The sequence below is a fragment of the Apostichopus japonicus genome, chromosome 21 (assembly GCF_037975245.1).
Source record: "Apostichopus japonicus isolate 1M-3 chromosome 21, ASM3797524v1, whole genome shotgun sequence".
NCBI lineage: Eukaryota > Metazoa > Echinodermata > Holothuroidea > Aspidochirotida > Stichopodidae > Apostichopus > Apostichopus japonicus.
Genome location: NC_092581.1, coordinates 19298437 through 19319733, shown reverse-complemented (window position 1 = coordinate 19319733; position 21297 = coordinate 19298437). Strand labels below are relative to the sequence as shown.

Genomic DNA, 21297 nt, shown 5'->3' with positions numbered 1-21297 from the left:
ATTGTACATTGAAGAAGTTAACTTTAAAACTTGTCCACAGTTGTCTGACCTCTATAAAGACATAACCATATCACAGTTGTAATCAGGTATATATGGTCCGGGTAGTCACCGCCCATTTCAATTTCATGTTACCGCGAAACAGATGAAATCGTTTCAAATATGGAACCGATCATAATGATCAGACACGAAGACAACAAAAACCTTACACTTTGATACGAGTAAAAGATGTATATGTATGTGTTGTGTATTATGTACTATGTACTATGTCCATGAGATGAAAAGTAATCTGGCAATAGGCCATTTTACGACTGTTCTATTACGATTGGAGGGGTTTATTGTATTTACACTACGTCTTGGAAACATTCACCTCCCTATACTGGTACATGCTTAAAGCTATAAATTGTATTCGTTATACATTTACCTATAAACGTCATATCATAGTAGCGCATATACTCGTACTAGTTGACAACCATATATACATGTTTAGCTTTACAAAATCCGAGACAAGAAAATGGAGTAATAATTAATCGAAAAACTGAAAGGAAATGATGATTGATAGAGCAATATACATCAGGAATTCAGGATGTTATGAAGCTATATTGCATGGTTCTTCGTCCTTTGTAGGGTCATGGTAATACATTTACCAAATGTAAATAAGAAAATAAGGAAATCTTTGGGTGTTGTCTGACAACGCTCTGACCCTGTTGAGAGTTTATTATTTCACAGGTGCAGGTCCAGATACCCAAATAAATGGTTATTGCTTATCGCTCTACATATAAACAGTTATACAAAGTATTTCTACCACGTGTTTCGATCGGGTTCATCGTTGACAGCGTTGACATCATTTTGTTTCAGTAAGATAATGTGATAGGCTTACTATAGCCTATACCGTTTTTGAGAAAACAAGTTAATCAAGCTCGACTTATTATTACAGAAATGAAGGGACATATAGCCTCTATGTGAAGTTTATGAGGTCCACAACTGTATGGTTGTAGGCGTAGAAGGTGAAGAGGAGAGTGGGGGCGGGGGGGGGGGGACTGTTTCTATAAGAAGCTGTAATATTTCCATATGTTTGTTATTCTCTCGTAGTGGCTTTACATTCCAAAAAAATGCATACCAAAAAGAGGAATTGCTCTAAAATTTTGTTTCTAAAAAATTGTGTTTATCTACGTAATTGGGAAGGGAAAGGTCAATTCCTTCTTTCGTACCTCCCCCCCCCAACTCTCCCCTCCCCTGACGACTCCGGTTTCTATAGTACACTCCTGTATGAAAATGATATGTTACACCAACTTTGTAGTCTACATTTTATCAAACAAGTCATAACTTGGTCGTTAATAGCAGCAGAAGACTACCGTATACTTGTAACTAAATCTGAGTGTGGTGTATATCCAATAATAATTCCTTGATCAGTCTGATACAAAGATACGACCCAACACTGTAAAATATAGCTTTGAGCTTGTTTGATGTAAACCTTGACTTCACAGTGACCCGAAATGAAAACAGAAAATAACTAGATGTGAATCCAATTAACTTGATCATTTTACTGCCCTTGTCTACGTACATGTAGAGTGACGCCATGTGGTGAGGCTATATCACATCAGTATCAATTACGCGAGACTTTTTTGTTTATTATTAATCCTGTTATCGAAATTCAACAATACGCGATTGGGATCAAGGGAAGGCCAAACTTCCAATTAAATTCCAATCAAAATTTCATCTCTCTGGGCCATCGATTTTAAATACCATTTTTTTCTGGAGCTTCCGAAGGATCTCAATGTAACTTATCCTAGCTAATTGCTAGACTATTATTCTATTGACCTTTAGTCTCCCAAAGTAACATATTTTATCCATATGTTATTGATTGAATATAGGGGCCTTCTCATTCTGGGTCACTCAATGATCAACGGGTGGCTTGTTTGTTTATCTCATTAACTCTTGTTCTAATAAAATGTATACTAATTAACTCGTCATGTTTTGACGTCAAGCTTTTAAATGGCGGTCATTGACACCAATTTAAGCATATACATATATGTATGTATTTGTATATTATCCTTCTTAATTCAAAAGAGTGAACTTATTCAATCAAACTGATTATATTTCATTGTAATCCTTTAATCAGTGTAATCCGTTAATCCTTTGATCAGGGTAATCCGTTGAAAACTCTTAGGGAGTTTTTTCTATCAACTTTAAACTTATTTTACTTACAATTTTACTGAAAAAGAAGTAACACTCCGAGTTTTATACAAATGGATGACCCTATGTGCCTATACGGTGGGTAAAGATTTATCACCTACATAACATAAATCAAGAAACCATACCGGACAAACATGGTCGCTATACACAATAAGTTAATAAATACCAGTCGACATCTGTGATTTATTAACCTGTAACCTATAACACGGAGACCGTTGTAAATCTTAATCCAATTTACGTCATTTGCAGGCTGGTCGCCATCAAGCAGTTGAGACGTTCACAAGGCAGGGGCATGTGACAGATCGGTTTCCCCTCCCCCCCCCCCTTATGTTCCGTTTTTAACTATGACGATGTTCTTTGAATTAAACTCCCAAATGAAGACCCCTTGTACCATTTCAAGTTTGAATGTAGTGTTGCGTTTAGTGCAGGGTTAAAACAACTTCTATGAATATGCATGAACACCACACGACAACTGGATGTGTAAGACAAGATGGACTTGTCGACTATGTAATGACATTATCCTCTGCCCACCGCCCCCCCCCCCCCTCTCCCTCACCCACCGAAGAAAAGAAGAAGGGTGCGGCCTAACCAGAGTGTCATATAAAAGCCTCTAGTGCAAAGCCTAAACACTGTGAATCAAGTTTACTGTCTCCGAGTTACAAGCATACTTGCATTTCTACAGTGGTCACACGGAATCTCTCAGCAACAGAAAGATTGATTCCTAAAAGTGGCCTCTATTGCAAGAATTTATGCATCAAAAATCTTAGGTCACTTTACGATAATCCTGATACGAGTCATTCAACAAGTTTTAAATTTCGTCCCAAGAAATTCAAATATCAGTCAATACTTCCCTCTATTACTTACAGATGTTTAAAATTTGAAAGACGCCGAAAAATGTTTGGAGGAAATGGTAGAATAATTATGTATCGAAGTATTGGAGAACGGCATGCAAAAGTTATTACTAATAGTTTAAAGAGTCATCTTGGTTATAGCTTAAAACATGTTCAGAATGATCATTTTCCTGATAATTCTGAGATGCAAATATACAGAAATGAATGAATGAGAAGGGTCTACGTAATCTTATTCTCACCCGGTGCATGATGGGATTTGAAATACAATTGCACAGTATATTTTAGTAATAGCGATCTTCATTCCTGAAGAGAACCTTCATGAATATTCAACAGCTAAAGTGTGTCTTCGTTCTTCCGTCTCCATGGGGATAAAAAGGTTTTCTTTGTACGAAAAGGCACGACAGGATATTTAATGAATATTCATACCTTCATATTATCGTTTGTTGTTTTAACTTCAAACATTGCAAGATTTATGTTCATACTGTCAATATAACTATTGAACCATATATTAGTACTAGCATTAGAAAATTGTCCCAACTGCGTGCCTGCAACTCTGCAAATTGCCGCACGTTGCAGACTTATAGGGTTTGCTATAACCCGATCCAGGAACGCAGGTTAACGAAGACGCGTATATTAGAGTTTGCTTAGTTACCTGTCGGTATCACGTCACAAGATATGGACTTGGGCTATACTTAAAACCGATATTTTAAAACAGTATCTTAGGTTTTATTATTTTCTTGTTCTCTCTTTACATGTAAAGTTATTATCTTTTATAGCCTCTAGATGAAATTTTACGCTCACCGTAAAGGCCAAAAACTCCACCAAGAACAATTTTCATGATAAAAAAGCACCGATGCGTTATGAAGATACCTTAAGGAATAGATTGTGCATAAACAGCATAAGTATCATGTTAAATCGTTTCAATCGATCACACACCGATAGGGTTGTAAAATCATTTATGTTATCATAATAACGCCCGCTGGGCGGTAAACCTCCAGTCTTAGAATTTTCTTTTGATGAGCCGGTCATACCTAACATATATATGCCATAACATTTATATCATATCTTTCAACATGACAGACTACTCTATATAGTTAAAGTTATATTCCGATGGGCTGAAGTAGAATGCTTGGCATAATTGATGGCAATTGATGGCAATTTTTCTGCATTTTTATAGGTCGAAAACACATTCTTGTAGCATTTTGTATCGGGAAGACTATGCATATTTCTTTCTCAATTTGGTGATGTTTTGTGAATGCACCTGGTAATAGCAGAGAGAATGATGTCATCGAGGCAATTAAATTTAAAATACTTAAGTTTCAATTACCTTTGTAATATTTAAATGATTTATTCACAGAGGATAATATAGGCTAATATTTATACAAAATATGTTGCATAATTATGTGCAAGTAGGCTAAATACAGAGGCAATTGGCAGCGATAGAGAAACATTTCTAATGTTTCACTTTCAAGTAAATATCAACAAGAAGATAATAAGTAATAGAAACGATACAGCTTTTGATGCCATGACGTCACGACAGACCACATACTGTGATACACTCTGTGTAGTAAAGGATAGGTTAGTCAGTTGTATGTTATACATTAAATCAACCATAACTCCATTAAAGGACAATTTATTGGGATTGGGGTATTTCCCTAACCATGTGGAATATATTTCTCTTTCATGAACAAATAATGCCATTTGGTGGAAAAACTCATTTCTCAGAATCGAAGCAAGCATTTCGTTATAAAAGAAAACGTGGAGGTGATATTCGCGGGGAAGGGCGTTGTGTGTTTGTGTGGAGGGGGCACGAGGGGGTTGGGAAGACGCGGAGTGGGGTTCTGCCATCATTATACTTGGGGGTGCATCTCTGTGATACCCCCATTTAGTATTGTAATGCATGCAACATTTACAAAAGCCGTGCACCTGCACGTCTTCTATTTACAATGTTGATTAATTAATTCTTTAATTAAAACAATATGATAACTCTAAATAATACCAATCGTTAGTCCCATCGTACATTCATATTCTGTTTGTCTGTATATGGTTCCCATTATACTAAGCAAATATAATTTCGACAAATTTGTCAATAAAATATGACAAATTCAGATGCTTTAAATTTTAGGTTATGAAGAATATCACGTATGGTTTTGTCAATATCTTAAGGCTGAGTCATAGAGATGACTGGCTCGTCCCTACAAGAACCACCCGAAATTCTCAGCGGGATGCCAAGTGAACTTAAGTCGGGAATTGAACCATTTTTTTTTTCATCAAAAACAATATAAATGTATATCTATATATTTTGAAAGAACCAGTATGTGGTACCTTCAATATCATGGTATACTGAACATTTTATTTGTAAAAAAAGACCTTTGTTGTGAGACAAAAACATGCATTGTTAACATGAGATATACACAGGTATTTCTGAACAGCAACTCCCTGTTATATATATTGTTGTCTGTTGACAAGTATTTAAAGTTATATGTTATATCGCAGACACATGCACACAAACAGATACGTTCCTCAATGTTTTTATATTGAATTTGGAACGAACAGCTAAAATTAAGCAATACAACTGTTTTTTTCATTGGAAGTGGTATCAAGCGTCTGTTTTAGCCGAGATATGTCTGTTAATTTTATTTACGAAGAACTACTTGTTGCCATGGTGTGATTTAAACTAGACAACTTTGTCTCAGTGAGGTATATATGTTCAGCAGTCTTAGTTAAAGTAGCAAAACAATTGCTCCCTCTAATGCTCCATACAGTATCGGTATTCCGGTATACCGGGAATAAAGGGACGGTGTTAAATGAAAATAATTTCACGGTAGACAAATAGTTATAGTTGCCACATGACGCTTTAAGAAATGCCACGAAATCGCTTTGCACAATTACAGAACCGTTTTAAAGAAGCCTGTTGTGTTCACAACTTGACTTCTTCCAGACTCCGTTGAAAGGACTTTAACAACTAATACTCTTTTGAAAGATTGTCTCGTACGTGCAAGATACTTTCATAACGTCAATTTAAAACCCATGAGAAACGTCTGAATAATCTTTCATTGCAGATCAATCTATTCAAAACAACATTTCAAACTTACAGATGATATTTTCATATACGACTCGGGATGGATTTTGCTCATTTCTGCAAAGATTGATCGGATGAATAGTCATCTTCGAATTACACCTTTTTCGGGGCGGGGAGGGTGGGGAGGGCGGGGGGTAGGGATGGAGGTGGTGGAGGGGTGGCACGGAAGTGTAAGAAATATTTCCTAAAGTATAATCATTGAATTGAGTTCAATCAAAAATTTAGGACGTCAAACGCTAAAAAAGTGGCCTTAAAGGACATTCTTCGAAATCTGGGTGATCACTTGTAACCGCTGTTCGCTTCCTGTAATAAAACATTCATGTGTGGCCTATACTAATGAGCTCCTGTTTCTACTTTGCGACAGGTACACTGCAATCTCTAGTTCCATATAAAGTCTCATTAACAAAAGTCAATATATGAGGTAAATAATTGCCTTAATTTCTTGAAAACATATGTTTCGTCATATGTTTTTAATATTACGTAATTTACGTTGTTAAGCTATAGCTTAGGAATATCACAAGAACAGATATATACTACGTCAGCTCACTTAGGAGGTCGAGGAACGCAAAAGGTCAGCCGAATAGATGGCGCTATACTTAAAAGTGACGATACACAAATCTCTGTATTTTCATTCATACACTCTAACAACCTAGCCACAAAAAATAATCAACTATTATGTAGTAAATATCTTAAAGAAATAGCATCGAATGTATATGTATAATCTCTTGCTCTGCTGATCACAAAAAAATCCTTTTAATATTTCTGACCTTCTTCTAGATATATATTTTCAAAATAAGTGGTTGTTTGAACCCTTAACGTTAGAGTAAAAATGAAATTATTTGCCTTACATTAAGGTCATAATTTCGATCACATGGCTTTGTAAAAACCACTGTCGGTTCTGTTTTACTTCTTCAGTTTGATATTTCTGTTTCTTCTTCAACAGGATCCTGATAGATCTAATACAGGACTTAAACTACAACCTTGGGCCAGTGATGAACATTCCTTAGACGCAGAAGCCAGTCGTTTCTTAAAATATATTACAGTACCACAGGTAAATGTCGTTTCTACCTTAGACTGACTTGATATGAGGATGTGCATGTATATTTGGGTGGAGGTATTCAAATGAGGAGATATTTTATAAGTGTGTGGCCAAAGGAACAGTGGGCGCGTGCACATGATTTCAAAGGCGAAAGAGGTGGCGGCAAATGCCAAACACTTTCGACTGGGTTAGGTGTATGGGCGGGAGCCGTTATGGGCGGGATGTCGGCGGATAAAACATTTACGAATAAGGGATGTGGCTTTGCGTTCGTTGACTCTCAAATACTGAATATTGGTCGATTCTCTTTTTTCCATTTTCTTTCCTATATTTAAATATTTCTTTCTAGCTCTTGCTCAAGTTTCGTTATTTTGAATGAATTCTTAAGAGAGTTTGATTAACTAATGTGCATTGTCTTTGCTCTCCTTTGCATAATTCTGTATTCAAAAGAGATAAAAGAGAACAATTGTGAACAAACATACTTGCCTGTGCCGTAGAGCTAGATTTCTCATTTTGAGGGGGGGGGGGGGGTGGGGGCAATGTTTTCCTAGGGGACAGGCATGACCTATTTTATAACTTAAAAAATGACATGGGGGTCGGCAAGGGGATGAGGCTGTCAGATATTTGGGTGCCTACCTATGCCACTGTTATCTGCCGCAACTTGTAAGCCTGCATCTTGGTGGAAGTAATAATGTAATAATGAATAAATGTCTGTTTGCTCTCTTCCTCTGTGATCACATTACGACTAATAGCACCGTCTTGGTTTAGAAGATCAGAACAATTTGTAACCGAAATTCACTTAATTTTGTTAATTTTACAGAAGGAGTGCAAAGCATCCAAGCTTGTAGGTTGTCCAATGTCTGGATGTCCTACGAACTGGCCTTTAAACATCTGCTTTAATGAAATAGCTAAACGACAGAAGTGTATCGTTTACTCATTTAGGTAAATTTTTCCCATCTCTTTTAGCATATTTACTAATAATTTATATAATTTCGGGCGAATTTTCATTTGAATTTATATAAATACAATTAATTATAGCAATTTGCAGAAAGAAGGAGGAGGGGATTGGATGAAGGGAATTGGGAAGAGGGAGGGGGGGTCTGAGGAAGTAAAGCTTTCATAAAGCATCACAATCACAATCCCTACTCACAATCACAATTACAATCCCCCTACACTGCACCCATCCCCCCCCCCCCCCATCTTTATGCCCAACCCATAGTTCTCATTTCCCGTGAGGCAAACAGAATGCAAAATGTGAAAAGTAAAGGTGAACACCGGGAAGGAGATATAGAAATGATTATTTATCAAATTATATTCAATATAACGTTAAAGCGAAAAACAGCTTTGATTTTTCGACGTTGAGAATAAGATGCGGCGCTCTTTTGAAACCATGCGCCCAGTAGTATACCCTCGTTATTTATGTGAAATTTAGTATTGACCGTTACGATAAACAGATCAAAGCGTTGGCGAATTGAAAGATATTAATGTGCTATTAATTTTCGTTGACATGAAACAGTGAATCCCTATACGTAGTATGCGGAACTTGACATATGATGTGTAATTTTGTCCAGTTTTTTCCAGTGACATTAATTTATATTGCTTAAAGATCACTAGAATTGCACATAATATGTCAGAAAGTGAACACAAACACACCCATTATATAACTGGACCCTCAATCAGTCTTATTCGGTCATTTGTTTATCTGCTATAACCGTCCTCGATGTCTGAAAACAATATCTTAATACAGAGCATCCAAAACGTACGTTTAATGTCGAATAAATGGCATATTGGAAAGATTTGATTCATTTGCGTGCGAACAAATTGGGAACTTTTACGTCCTTTGATAAATATAAATATTTCCTCGTTCCTCGTTCTCCCACAGGACCAGTTTCCCTACCCTGGACTTTGAAAATGAAATGGCGGATGCAGGGTGTGAGGTCCATGTATTTGATCCTACCCAAATGTCCATGCGATATGAACCACTGGCCCAACGTCCAGCAGAAGACGTCCAACGCAATTTGGTCTTTCACAGAATAACCCTTGACTGGCGGGAAACTGTTTCGGAGTTTGAAATCTTCGGTCCGCCATCTTTGAGAGCCAAGAATCTTCGAACGGTGATGGCAGAGCTTGGACACCATAAGGTTCGTAACTAAATTACGTCATAGAGATAATCAACAAATAAAGCATAACAACAAACATTCTCCCACAAACACAGACACACACATGAAAGTCGTGATACTTGACACCAATACAAAACACCTACCACGAGCTAAGTTCAAACTATAGGGGTACCCCACTCAAACCATAGGGGTGCGGAGAAGGGTTTGGAAGCGGAGGAGGGGTGTGATATGAGAGAGAGAGGATTGGGATGGGGGCGTGGTTTCACTTCCATGATCATCTATATGCAGAGAAGCATCGTTATATCAATGGAACCCATAGTATGTAGCATATATGAACCTTCAAACATACTTTACACCATATACCTTACACCATAACTTACACCTCTCTTACGCTTTCAATTTTGCAAACTCTATAAATACACCACTCATTCACTTGAAAGGAGATGCAAAGCTTATCCTTACTGTTTTCTTAAAATGACAGAAATACTTGCAGTGAACAAGCTCAAAGTACAGGCACAAGATGCTCGATGACGTCATATTTACACTTGCTCAAGTTTTCCCATCTTGTCATTAAGACCTTAATACCTTCAAAGGGAAATGCTATTATTCTTAAGGGGGGTGGGGGTGGGGGGGGGGGTTGAATGGCAAGCATTTCTATCACAAAAACATATCATGGTTGTATCTTCATCTTCTTTAATGCTGTAAGGCTGCGGTTGGTGCTTCAAGTGTCGAGTCTACTATAAAAGAGTAACGTCTTGTAACTTTTGTAACGAAAGTGAATACCGCCCTCTAAAGGAACAAGACCCTTCATATTTAACATTGTTTTTCACATGTGCATATCTTGAATGAGGTTGATCCATCCCAATCTTTTTGATCACGTTATTAAGATATGTTGACTGTTAAATTTCAGCAATGAACTTCAATCTTATCTATTAAATGTCATTCAAATCATTTTGAAATTTAGTGCTAATGAAGCTACAGGTTGAGTACATTTCCGTGATCACGTGTCCTTTGAATTAGAAACTTTTATATACAAAAATGCACAAAATAAACATCAGACAACCATTATGGTTTCCTTTAAAGTGACTCGCCCGTGGAGCCTTCGATTCGTTATGACGTCATCACCCTCATGTGAAATTTGAGTCCAGTATGATATTAAACTTTCTATGTGTACAACTGAAATGCTTGGAAAAGACTCGTTCAACTAAGTTTATGAATATTCATTAAATTAACAATTATAAATATCGATTTTTTTTTCAGGTGGAAGTTCTGAGGGCAGACTTAGAAAGTTCGGAATGGAAACTTATAGAAAACCTTTTACAGGATCGATGGATAAATCGAATCAATCAATTAATATTAAATGTACATTTACATTGGAGTGGATTTGAAGTATCTGGCGCCAAACCAGACGTTGTTCGGTTCTGGTATAGTGTTATCTTTGGTTTAGGATCTTCGGATTTCCATTTGTTCAACTCAGTTGCACACCTCAACGCGCCACAGATATTTCTTGGCGAAACAGGAAAATTTAATGCGAGTTCTAGTTACACTCTAGCCTTTATGAGAAATTTATAATAATACTTAAAGAAATAGAAAGAGGAATTATTCCAAATTAGTTATTTTGCCAATTAGTGTAGAATTCACTTGCCTTGTTAGGTTTCAAACCACGTTTAAGTTGCTTCAAGCAAATTTGATACATTATGTACATAACAAAGCTGACGTAGTCTTTTATTTCATACTAATGTATTTTTGAGTGAAAATTTACAACTAAAAGAAGAAATGTGTAAACCCATCCCCGGGGATATTACCCCACCAATAAAGTTCAAGTGAACCATTATATGAGGGGCGGGGGAGTGGGAGGAATGGGAGAGAGGTGGAGTATAATGGATCAGATTCTATCAAAGTATTGAAAGATCTTTAAGATTTGAGTGAAATATCTATGGTATGGTTAATCTTTCGAACATTTTCATAAAAAAAAAAATCATAAAAGTGGAAAGGTGGCCACCTTTCCACTAACTGTCGAAAAACATTTATCTCGAAGTTCTACAGTTTAAATTTATTCCCAACTTAATGGAAAGTTTAACAAAAGGCGCATTGTGTGTGACGTCATCGGGACGAGAAGAGTGTTCCATAAAAGTCGAAAAGGTTTTCTTGCACCGTTTTGTCTGTGCTCGCTTTCCGGATGATCTGTCTCAACTGACCTTTGACACTGGTTGATTTTGATTTGTTTTCACCCTACGCCAATCATGAATCATATCTTGGAATTCATATAGAAGGTAATATGTGTGCCAAATGTTGATATGTTTATATTTCATAATGATAATAAATTGTATGGCACTTTTATCCAGTTGGAAACTGCTCAGAAGTGATGTAGGAGCAAGATACACAGTAAAGAAATACCATAACAGTTATCAAAAATTTAGTTTATTAAATTCCCGTACTATTACTTTTATTTTTTTTATTTTTTTATTCAGAGTGGTTATTAAATTCAAGTACTGAAATACTGAAATTGTTTGATGAAAGAAAAAATAGAAAAGTTATTCTGCTTTGAACAAAGCAAAATGGGTCATCGGTGCCGGATAACAGATTGGAAATTCTTGAAGAATCTGTATTTAATGGCGCGAATCTTTCGAGCTACAGACAATCAATTGTATGGGTGTGGTGCAGGGCGGTGGTGGGGTGTGGGAGTCAGGGGTAAGGAAGAGGAATGAAGTTCTCAAGTAACTTTACAACTAACTTATTTTAAAACGAAACTTGGTATGTTATATCTTCAATATCACGTGACCATGGTCCAAATTCCAGATGACTGAGGCTGGGATTGGGGTCATTTTGACAGTGGTGACGTCATAGTTATTTTGAGTGTTTTAAATAGTAGCTTTCAAGTCGATGGAGCTTTCCAAAACCTAGAAAATGTTAGATTATGTTGTTTATGTGAAATATGTAAGTAATGTACGTTTCCCTATAGCGTGTTCCACGAAAAGAAATTGAAGCCAAAAAAAAAAAAACGTTGCATGATTTCAATTGCATATGCGCGACCCATAAGATTAAAACAATGTATACGGTTTTACTAGTTAACATTATTATCGCCTACTTATGAAAATTACATTCACAACATGACGTCAAATACAAAATCAATTATCGAAAATCATATATATAGTCATAAGTAAAAAATATCGCTTCCGTTAAATTTCTGGTTTTGCGGAACGATAGGCACGTGTGATACCTGATTGTATTTGTGCCACGTGACCTGACCCGTAACTATGACTATGCACTTGCGCAGTTGGAATCAATGAAAACGGCTAACGTCTTTTTACATGGATATTTGTTAACTTTGACGCATGTTTCAAATTTGTTACCGTATTGCCGCTTTCGAAGAATGCTGTGAACGTTGGTTGAAATGACATCATGAACTATACGGCGAACTAGTGTAACGGTTGCTCAACTGTCTTTGAATAATGTTAATAATATTAATAATAATAATAATAATTAGAAAGAGTTGGAATGATTTATCTTTAATCCTGAATATTGTAATGTTGTATGCTTTCTATGATATAGACAACCTTTGCTGAAATTTGAATTCTATTAACGTCGCTAGTTCAAACGGGAAAACGTCACACGTATGCTTATTTTTAAAACATAAATACCATTCACAATGAATAAAAAGTGAATTAATATATGTGTGTATTGGGAGGAGTGGGTTGAGAGGATTTCAAATGATTAAAACCTTGAAAATAATTAAAAAACAAATAATCAAACACTGTAAAGGTGCATTCCAAGTGTGACGTCATGGCATGCTGCCCAATGACGTCATTTCCATAAATAATGTAGTAAAAGCAATGTGTGATTTCTATCACTTGATTAAAATTGCATTTCCTAAGAGGACTTCTTATTAATCCCGTCTTCCGAAATTATTTTCCTGTTTCGTCAATATTTCGTCAAAAATCATTTTTCTTGACCATAAATTGTGTCCAAGTGCAATAACCTAAGAATGAATGTTGCTGCCTTTGTTTACATGGTTACAGTTTGTACCGTTCTATTGTCCTTCATAACTTAAGAACTTAGTTCGTACTTTTTTTTAAGACCTGACAATAAATTATATTTTCACATTTTTAAAATGAGTTTGTATTTTATATTATATATATCCTTTATGATGTTTTTTTCTTCTTTGGGGGTATGAGGGGATTGGGGGGGTGGGGGAGAAGTTGACTGTTTTTTCACTATAGTTTCTCTGGTAGAGCGTCAGATTGTTGCCTCACATGTTAAATTTGGGAACCACATTTATTCACTAGCGCCCTCTTTATTGCAAAGCTTTGAAAAAAGACCATTTATATAGAAACGTAAGATAATATTTTGCTTCAACAAATTCAGAGACTCTGAACAATAGGCAAAATAACTTAAAGGAATTGTCAAGAAATGATTAAGCGTGATATTAAAATAATGTGTGGAACATTATATGTATTAAACTAACGCTAAAGCAACGGTCCGCAAACTATGGGGCGCGGTACAAACTTCGGGTCGCAAGAACGTTTCCGTAGGCAGCGGCATTTTTTTAGACGTTGGCAAATTTATCCACAGTTTTTTAGCTTGCCGTTTTTTCACATCGGAGTCCTCATAGTCCAAGCTAGCTATTATGCACACTTTGTGTACCAATTTGGGGGTGCGTTTGTTTGTTTGTGGGGGGGGGGGGTCAGTCATCATGGAACGTCCTGGGTCAAGAGACTGATAGGTTGAGGACCGCTGCTCCAAAGTAATGAAATAGTAATACGTGGTAATACTATGGCAACAACTTACTTGCATAGTGAGATATACTTAAAGAGCGCCCTCTTACAACCTCTTCCAAACTTTCACTTTTGACACACAATCTACAAATAGTCTTTATATGCATGGCTTGCAAGTAATAAATATAACAATACTGGACCACGTGTAGGTGTTTTATTAACATAATTAAAACGTAAAATGCTGAAAAATAATAAAAAAAAACCTACACATTCTACAGTGCCGCATGATGTATGGCTATTACTTTATTTATTACTACGCTATTAAAATGAGGGAGGACTTTCTGTAGAAGTTTTTACAATTTTTTTCCGTTTAAGTCTTCGCGCCGTCATCTTAACTGACAGAAGAATGACACTTGATTACGTGCCTTTGTTCACTCGCCTTTGTTCTAAGTGTCTTGGCTTTTCTCATTGGCCCTAATAAATGACAAAATTTATGAACATAAGCGTACAAATAAAAAAAAATCATCCCTTTTTCAATCGTATTTTCTACCTGTTCAAAAAGAAAACATCTGTGTGATTTGTCTCCCAAAAATGATTAATGAAACTATACATGAACACCGGGGCAATGAAAATTATTTAAGTTTAGCCCAGTTCAAACTTATTATATTATTTTAACTTCAAAATGCGTTTGGTTACAGCCTCCAAAAAATAAATAAACAAACTGCTTGCGTGATTATCACATTACGGCGAAGTCACCATACGCTTCATGAACCTGGATTAGTTATTAACCGATATAGTGACAAGTCTTCAGTGATCAACAAACATGCTCTAAACATGGCTATTAATGTGAATATAACAAAGAACCAATTTGTTAACAGTATGACAAATGGCCTGTCATATGTGTTTTCTTTGGAACGCCGTTAAGTATCTAGTTAAGCACATAGACAAACGGGTTAATAATATATATATATATATATATATATATATATATATATATATATATATATATATATATATATATATATATAATATATATATATATATATATAAAAATCGTAATGAGTTGGAAAATCAAGAACAGTGAAAAAACTTCCAGCCTCCATCGGGATTCGAACCCGGGCGGCCTCCCGCTCTGTACGCGGACACCCTAACCAACTAGGCTATGGACGCTGATTGTATGTCCGGAGGTTCGAAATATATATATATATATATATATATGTATATATATATATGTATATATATATATATATATATATATGTATGTATTTATTTATCGCCCCCAGAATTAGCTAGAACAGTCAAATAATGGTCCCTTTAGTTCGTACCGACCGAGGCTGTTCCGCTCTCCACCCCAGTCCTCCTTGCATCGAGACTGTGACTGTGTGGTCATCGTCAGGTGTGTCTCACGAATCCCCCCTATACAAGGGGGAACATGATGCTACACATGGAATAGCAAACGATATACCTCGACACGTTCACCCTCACATGTACTCACATCTCTACGAAACAAGGCTACGAAACAAGGCTACAGTGAACGAGAAAAGTATAAGACGGAATAAAACACAAGACACGTTAGGAATACTTTATAGATAACAAAAGACCTTTGAAAAAGGAGTTTTAATGTTATAGCAATGGTATGCACAGATGACTTGAGACTGTTACTCAAAGAATTCCAGATCTTATAGGACCTCTTGAAACAGATACAATACTGAATGGAATCCAAACGATTTTACAGGTATGCTTACGAGAGTTGCTAAATCTAGTGTTGTGGTTCTGCGCGGAATACCGACTGAGAGAAAAGGAAAGTTGAAACACTTAGGTACGGGCATCATTACAAAATTGAAAGATGAATGTTGTAGTTTGCTGACTGTTCATTATTGAGTCTGCTATGTTTAACGAAGAGAGTAAAACTGTCAGAAATTAAGAGAGGGGCTCTTTGATGATGTAACCCTCTGCCGTTTCTTGAAGAACATGAAGTTTGTGCAGTCGCGAAGGATAGTTCTTGGCCCAGGCAGAGTGAAAGTAAGAAAAGTAAGGTAGGATAATGAGATATATATAATAATGGTATATATTATAAAGGTATATATATATATATATATATATATATATATAATGGACAATCATTTTGGCAGGTGAGATCGCAGTCGGTCGAGAATACTGACTTCTTCAGAAACTTTGCCTGAACACGTAATGAATGTCATGATCGGTTATTGCACTTGGACATATCATCTACACACCTAAGAATTGATATGGTTGTTGTTGATATGCAGTCCCCTGTCCCATGGGATGGACTTGTTGCGAGTAGAGAACATCACACAACAGGTCTTTTTGGCATTTGGTAAAAGTTTGCTAGCCTTAAACCACATCGCAGAACAGGTCTTTTTGACATCATTAGTAACAGTTTGTTAGTCTTCAAACCACATCAAAACATTATGCAATTCTTATTGATACAAATTTTGCTCCTCTTAAGGTTGCCGATAATATGCTTGAACCGGCTGAATGTGTTAGGAACTTATGAGATATGTTTGACCGTATAACCTCAATGTGGAAGAACAGATCAATAGTATTTGTAAAAGCTGTTATCTCTCCATTAGGAATATCGGTCGCAAACCTCATTACGTTACAGTAAACACATGCATACTGCTTGTCCACGCACTTGTAACGTCCCGATTACATTACTGTAATTCCCTTCCGCAGTCTGTGCCACAATCACTCATAGGTCGTCTCTAGCGCGTATAAAACACAGCAGTCCGCCTGATTGACTAGAGCTAAACGGTATTACAACATCACCCCAATTCGTTAGAATCTTCATTGGTTTCAGTCCTGTTGAGTACCGCATCCAATTGAAAAGATATGTCCTTATATACACGGCATTTCATCATTTGGCTCCGGAGTACATAATTTGATATGATTAAGAAGCATCGCCCTAAACTCACTCTTAGATCCTCCAACAAATCCCTTCTTGATCTACCTGTGAGTCAGACAAGTATTACGGAGGTCGGGGTTCCAGTGCGGCAGCTGTAAAACTGTGCAACTCTGTACCACAAAACATTAGAGACGCTTAAGTCTTTAACTCATTTTCGGAGTAAAGTTAAATCGTATTTATTTAAGACAGCCTATTAGTATTATGTCTGTTTCGTCCAGTAATTGGTTCTCGTTGTAAAGCGCTTTAGAAAACCTCTTGACTGGGTAGAGAGCTATATAAATTTGTTATGAAATTTTAGTATTATTATTCAACTGTATCAGTCATTGACAATGAGGAACAGACCAGGTCGGTGTCGTCAGCATAACGAATAATTGAGATTTTAATCACTTCAACGATGAAGTTCGTAAACATAAATAATAAATAGAAGAGGGACAAGAATTGTCCTCATTGGCACGCCACAGAAAACATTATTCAGATTGGAGGCGTGGTTATTGGCCACTATACGCAGAGCTGTATCAATGGCTCTATCACTACGTATAGTTACTAAGATCGCTAAGGTAAATTTTCGAACCATTGCAAATGACACCTTCTGACACCGTATCTTGCAAGCTTAGAGAGGAGAATATTACGACAGAAGGAAGAATGTTATGGCCATTATCAGCGGTATTCCAGGAAAATCTGAATTCGTGTTGTTGGAAAATCTTTTTCCATCAGTTTGAACGAATTGAGGATAAAGTTCCATAGAAGTGGTAACAGAGATATTTGATGACATCACCTCTGACGTCAGAGATATGGATCTTATAATTTATCGAAAAGCTTTCATACATGCATACATGCGTGTATCCAAGTACAAACTGACGTGATTTTAACGGTTATACATTTACCTACACAGAATACTTATAGTTGTTAATTTTTTTTTTTTTCATTTTTGAAAGAGCAACAGAAATGTCTGACTACAGATTTTCATTTCCATGTTAGGCATATCTTTGCTCTGACAAAATTATTTATAATTCCACAGAACAGTACGGTACAGTTTACTTATTTACTTATTTTTCTTCTTTGTTTAAATTTAAGATGATGGGGTATACAAACTAAATAAAGTGGTTTTGAAGAAGAATTGCTATAATTTAAGCTTGCTCAATCTAGCATACCCCCTCCCCCACCCTACAGAAGTTACGAGGCACGGGGTGGGAGGTGGTCGAAAGGGATAAGAAACGCCGAAAGAAGAAGGAAAATTGTGTATGAGGGGCATGACTTGCAATCAGGGCGTCGTAAGAGGGCTAAGGGGTGTCACCTCGGCGGGGGGGGGGGTCACAAATGTCGAGTGGCATTGAGAAATTTCACTTGGATGTAAACCACAAAGTTACTCAACTATGAAGATGTTGAAACGCATTCTACCCAGATCGCTTAAGACTACTATTAGGAGGCGGTAGTGATGTAAACTTCCAGTTCCTTCAAAGAAGAGGTACTGGCCCAATTCATATCTTTAATTTATATCATAGAAGTCTTTGTGATGAAACAGCGCCCCCAATTTGCAGGAAAAAAATCTTGCTCTGTTTGGGTGATACCATGGTTTTCAAATAGTTGTGTCCTAATCTGCTATTTTACCAATCTGTCATAGTGCCACCACTAGGCGGTGAAAATTTCTACATTTCTACATCCGGTTTCTTTTCTTCGATTTTTAAGTTGAATACCAATAGTGTTAACACTGCTTAACTAATGCCAGAATTACTTGTTCAAAGCTTTAATATTGTTAGATGCTGCATTTGCGAATCCCATGCTTATCACAGTAGAAAAAAAATAAGAATATATAAATAACTAAAGGAAAACGACTAATTATTTTCAAGCATACGAGACTGGATGATGTTATATTTAGACTTGCTAAAGTCTTCGGGCTAGTGTGTAAAGGAACTTTACAACTGCGATATCTCCCGAATGGAAGACGGTTTAGAACTATCTCTAACATTAAAAAGACAGAAAATGATGGCTGAGCTTGTTTCTATCTTAAAGGTCATCAGTTTTAGCATCAGAATATGCTAGGAAATCAGACAATGGTCACCTTGTTCATTTCCAAGAAGCCTTTTACTGCCTCCTAAATAGTAATTTACATTCACACTGATATATCATAGTCTCTAGAAAAGTGCTTTAGAAAACTGAAACTAATCTCTAATCTGCTCAAATTTTAGACTTAAGGTATACATGATCCATTATAGAGTCAATATCAATCCGCCATTGACAAGTATTCTCCCAGGTTCCGGCGATCAGCAACAAGTACGGAGAAAATGGTATGACATAAATGTAGATGTTTTTCATGATTATCACTTTCGTGCAGTTTTCTAACTTTGTTCCAAACTCCCAAATAAATTAAGTAGAACGGTCTTTTTGACACTCTGGACTGGAGGGGTGGGGAGAGGGTGGGGGAGTCACGTGATCTGGTGTCTGACAGCATTGTAACCGTTCTTAACCGAAAGTGTGCAAAATGAATCAAACCTGTATATTAGGCATTGCTGAATGTATTCCATTCACCCAATCATGATCTCTCACAACGACGACGGGAAAAAACGGAAAAAGAGATAAAAATATGATAATTTCTCATTAAGCCTTTTTATTTTTATTTCGACACAGACGATGATCTCATTGCGCATCGTGACAATATTTTTTTTTTTGGGAATTGGCATTTTAATTTCATAAATTTTAAATCGCAAGAGCACACATGAGTTGTATAATACAAAAATAATACAGGAATAAAATGCAAATTAAATGATGTAATGAGAATATAAGCTTATCGTGAATCCAATAAGAGGGTTCCCAATTTAGTTCTCATTTAAATAACTGATAATTTATGCACCTCTATACAAGTGATTCATTTCGTCTTTGTTTTGTATTCCTGCATAGAGTTAATGTACACGGAAAGAATATTATTTAAGGGGCAAAATGCATTAGAATTGTTATGAATATTCATGAATTTATATAGATATGATCTCTAGATCAACAATTTGATTGGTTCCTTTCGGAATTTCATTAAAACTCAACGCAACAGGATCGGTTATACCGCTCATGTGCAACACAATCTCTCGGAAACTTGTAGTTTACATGTGTCTGTAGATTACGAGTTTTAGTTGAATTTTACTGTAAAAGGCAAAAAGAATTGGATCTTTAATCTATTGTAATAATAATAATAAAAAGAATAGCCTTAAATTATTTGACAACTGGTCATTCTTTCATCATTAACTTGCCCCCTTTTGAATTTGGTGGTCGGACCAATAGCTTGACCACCTTGAAATCCGGTACAAAAGAAAATTACTAGTTTTGGTTTTTCTTTTATTGAAGAAAATCAACTTGTTTGAAAACTGGAAGCTTTAAATTTGACAATATAATAAACACAACACAATTATGGTGTTATCTGTTTGATTGTTTGGTACACGTTAAGTGACTACCGATTACAAACGTCTTACAAAGAGTGTAGTGTAAAAGACGCTGCGAGTTAATCCATGGATTTGAAACGTTATTCTCGAATGATATAGAAACCTTGACTAAGGATTACAAGCAATCAACCTTACGACCTCGTAGTATAATACCTGACAATCGTGTAAACTAGTTCAGTCTCAAGATATATCGCCGTAGCTTTTGTAGTAGTTAAACAAATATATGCCGATACAAATACTTCAGTTTGGTCATACTATACAACTTTATATAATCTTGCCAGAGTTAGCTCCAATTGCTAATAAAGTGAAATTTTTGTGAATTTTGAGTTCTAACCTACCCACTCCCCCTTCCCAAATGTTGGCGTGATATCGTTTAGCCAGCAACTCTCGATAAATTGCACTTTTTTCACCCAGTACGACACGTGACAAATATGAGACTGTCGTTTCTGACAAAAATACACATTATGTAAACCGTATTAGAAATAAAGGCTAAGTTCAATTTGAAGCTATGCTACAGTTCTCCGTTTACAACTAATTTTAAGAATGTTTAGCTCCGAGTTATTCTGACAACTTTCTTACAACGATTAACCGTGTCATTTAAAAATCTAACAGTTTTTCCCAACACAGAAGTGATCTGCTTTCGCCGAGTCAGATAGTCAGAGAGCATAAACCTCCTTATATTACGAAAATGAGAATATATTATTTCCTAATCCCATACTTTCCAGCGCCCCTCCATGTTTCCCAATTCTCCTAGTTAACCCTGGGGATGCATAAACTCTTCTCCTCTCCTCCAGGGGCGGACTGGGAACTAAACTGATATCCGCGCAGTGAACTAACCGGAGGCAATGCCTCCTTGCATCAAGCGACGAAACCAGCACCTTTCGCGACCACGAGGCCGGCAGGTCGCCGGCTTCTGCACCTCAACTTGGTGGAGCCCTCGGCGCCTCAG

The 21297-nt window shown here is 36.5% G+C and overlaps 2 protein-coding genes and 1 long non-coding RNA gene across 4 annotated transcripts in view; 2 read left to right on the top strand and 1 right to left on the bottom strand.

Moving 5' to 3' along the window:
• Positions 1–13022, top strand: part of LOC139962894 (probable methyltransferase-like protein 24) — a 40582-nt gene extending 27560 nt beyond the window's left edge. For both annotated transcript variants that reach the window (XM_071963282.1, XM_071963281.1), the window contains exons 3-6: positions 7070–7177; positions 7983–8104; positions 9045–9303; positions 10543–13022. In XM_071963282.1, the coding sequence (XP_071819383.1) occupies positions 7070–7177; positions 7983–8104; positions 9045–9303; positions 10543–10854 (801 nt within the window). In that variant the 3' untranslated portion in view covers positions 10855–13022. The remainder of the gene's footprint in view (positions 1–7069; positions 7178–7982; positions 8105–9044; positions 9304–10542) is intronic.
• Positions 1–21297, bottom strand: part of LOC139962409 (protein mago nashi homolog) — a 183793-nt gene that overhangs the window by 40113 nt on the left and 122383 nt on the right. The gene's annotated exons all lie outside the window — the stretch shown is intronic.
• Positions 15754–21297, top strand: part of LOC139962829 (uncharacterized) — a 44300-nt gene continuing 38756 nt past the window's right edge. Inside the window, exon 1 of the long non-coding RNA XR_011791378.1 lies at positions 15754–16033. This is a non-coding gene — a long non-coding RNA (uncharacterized lncRNA). The remainder of the gene's footprint in view (positions 16034–21297) is intronic.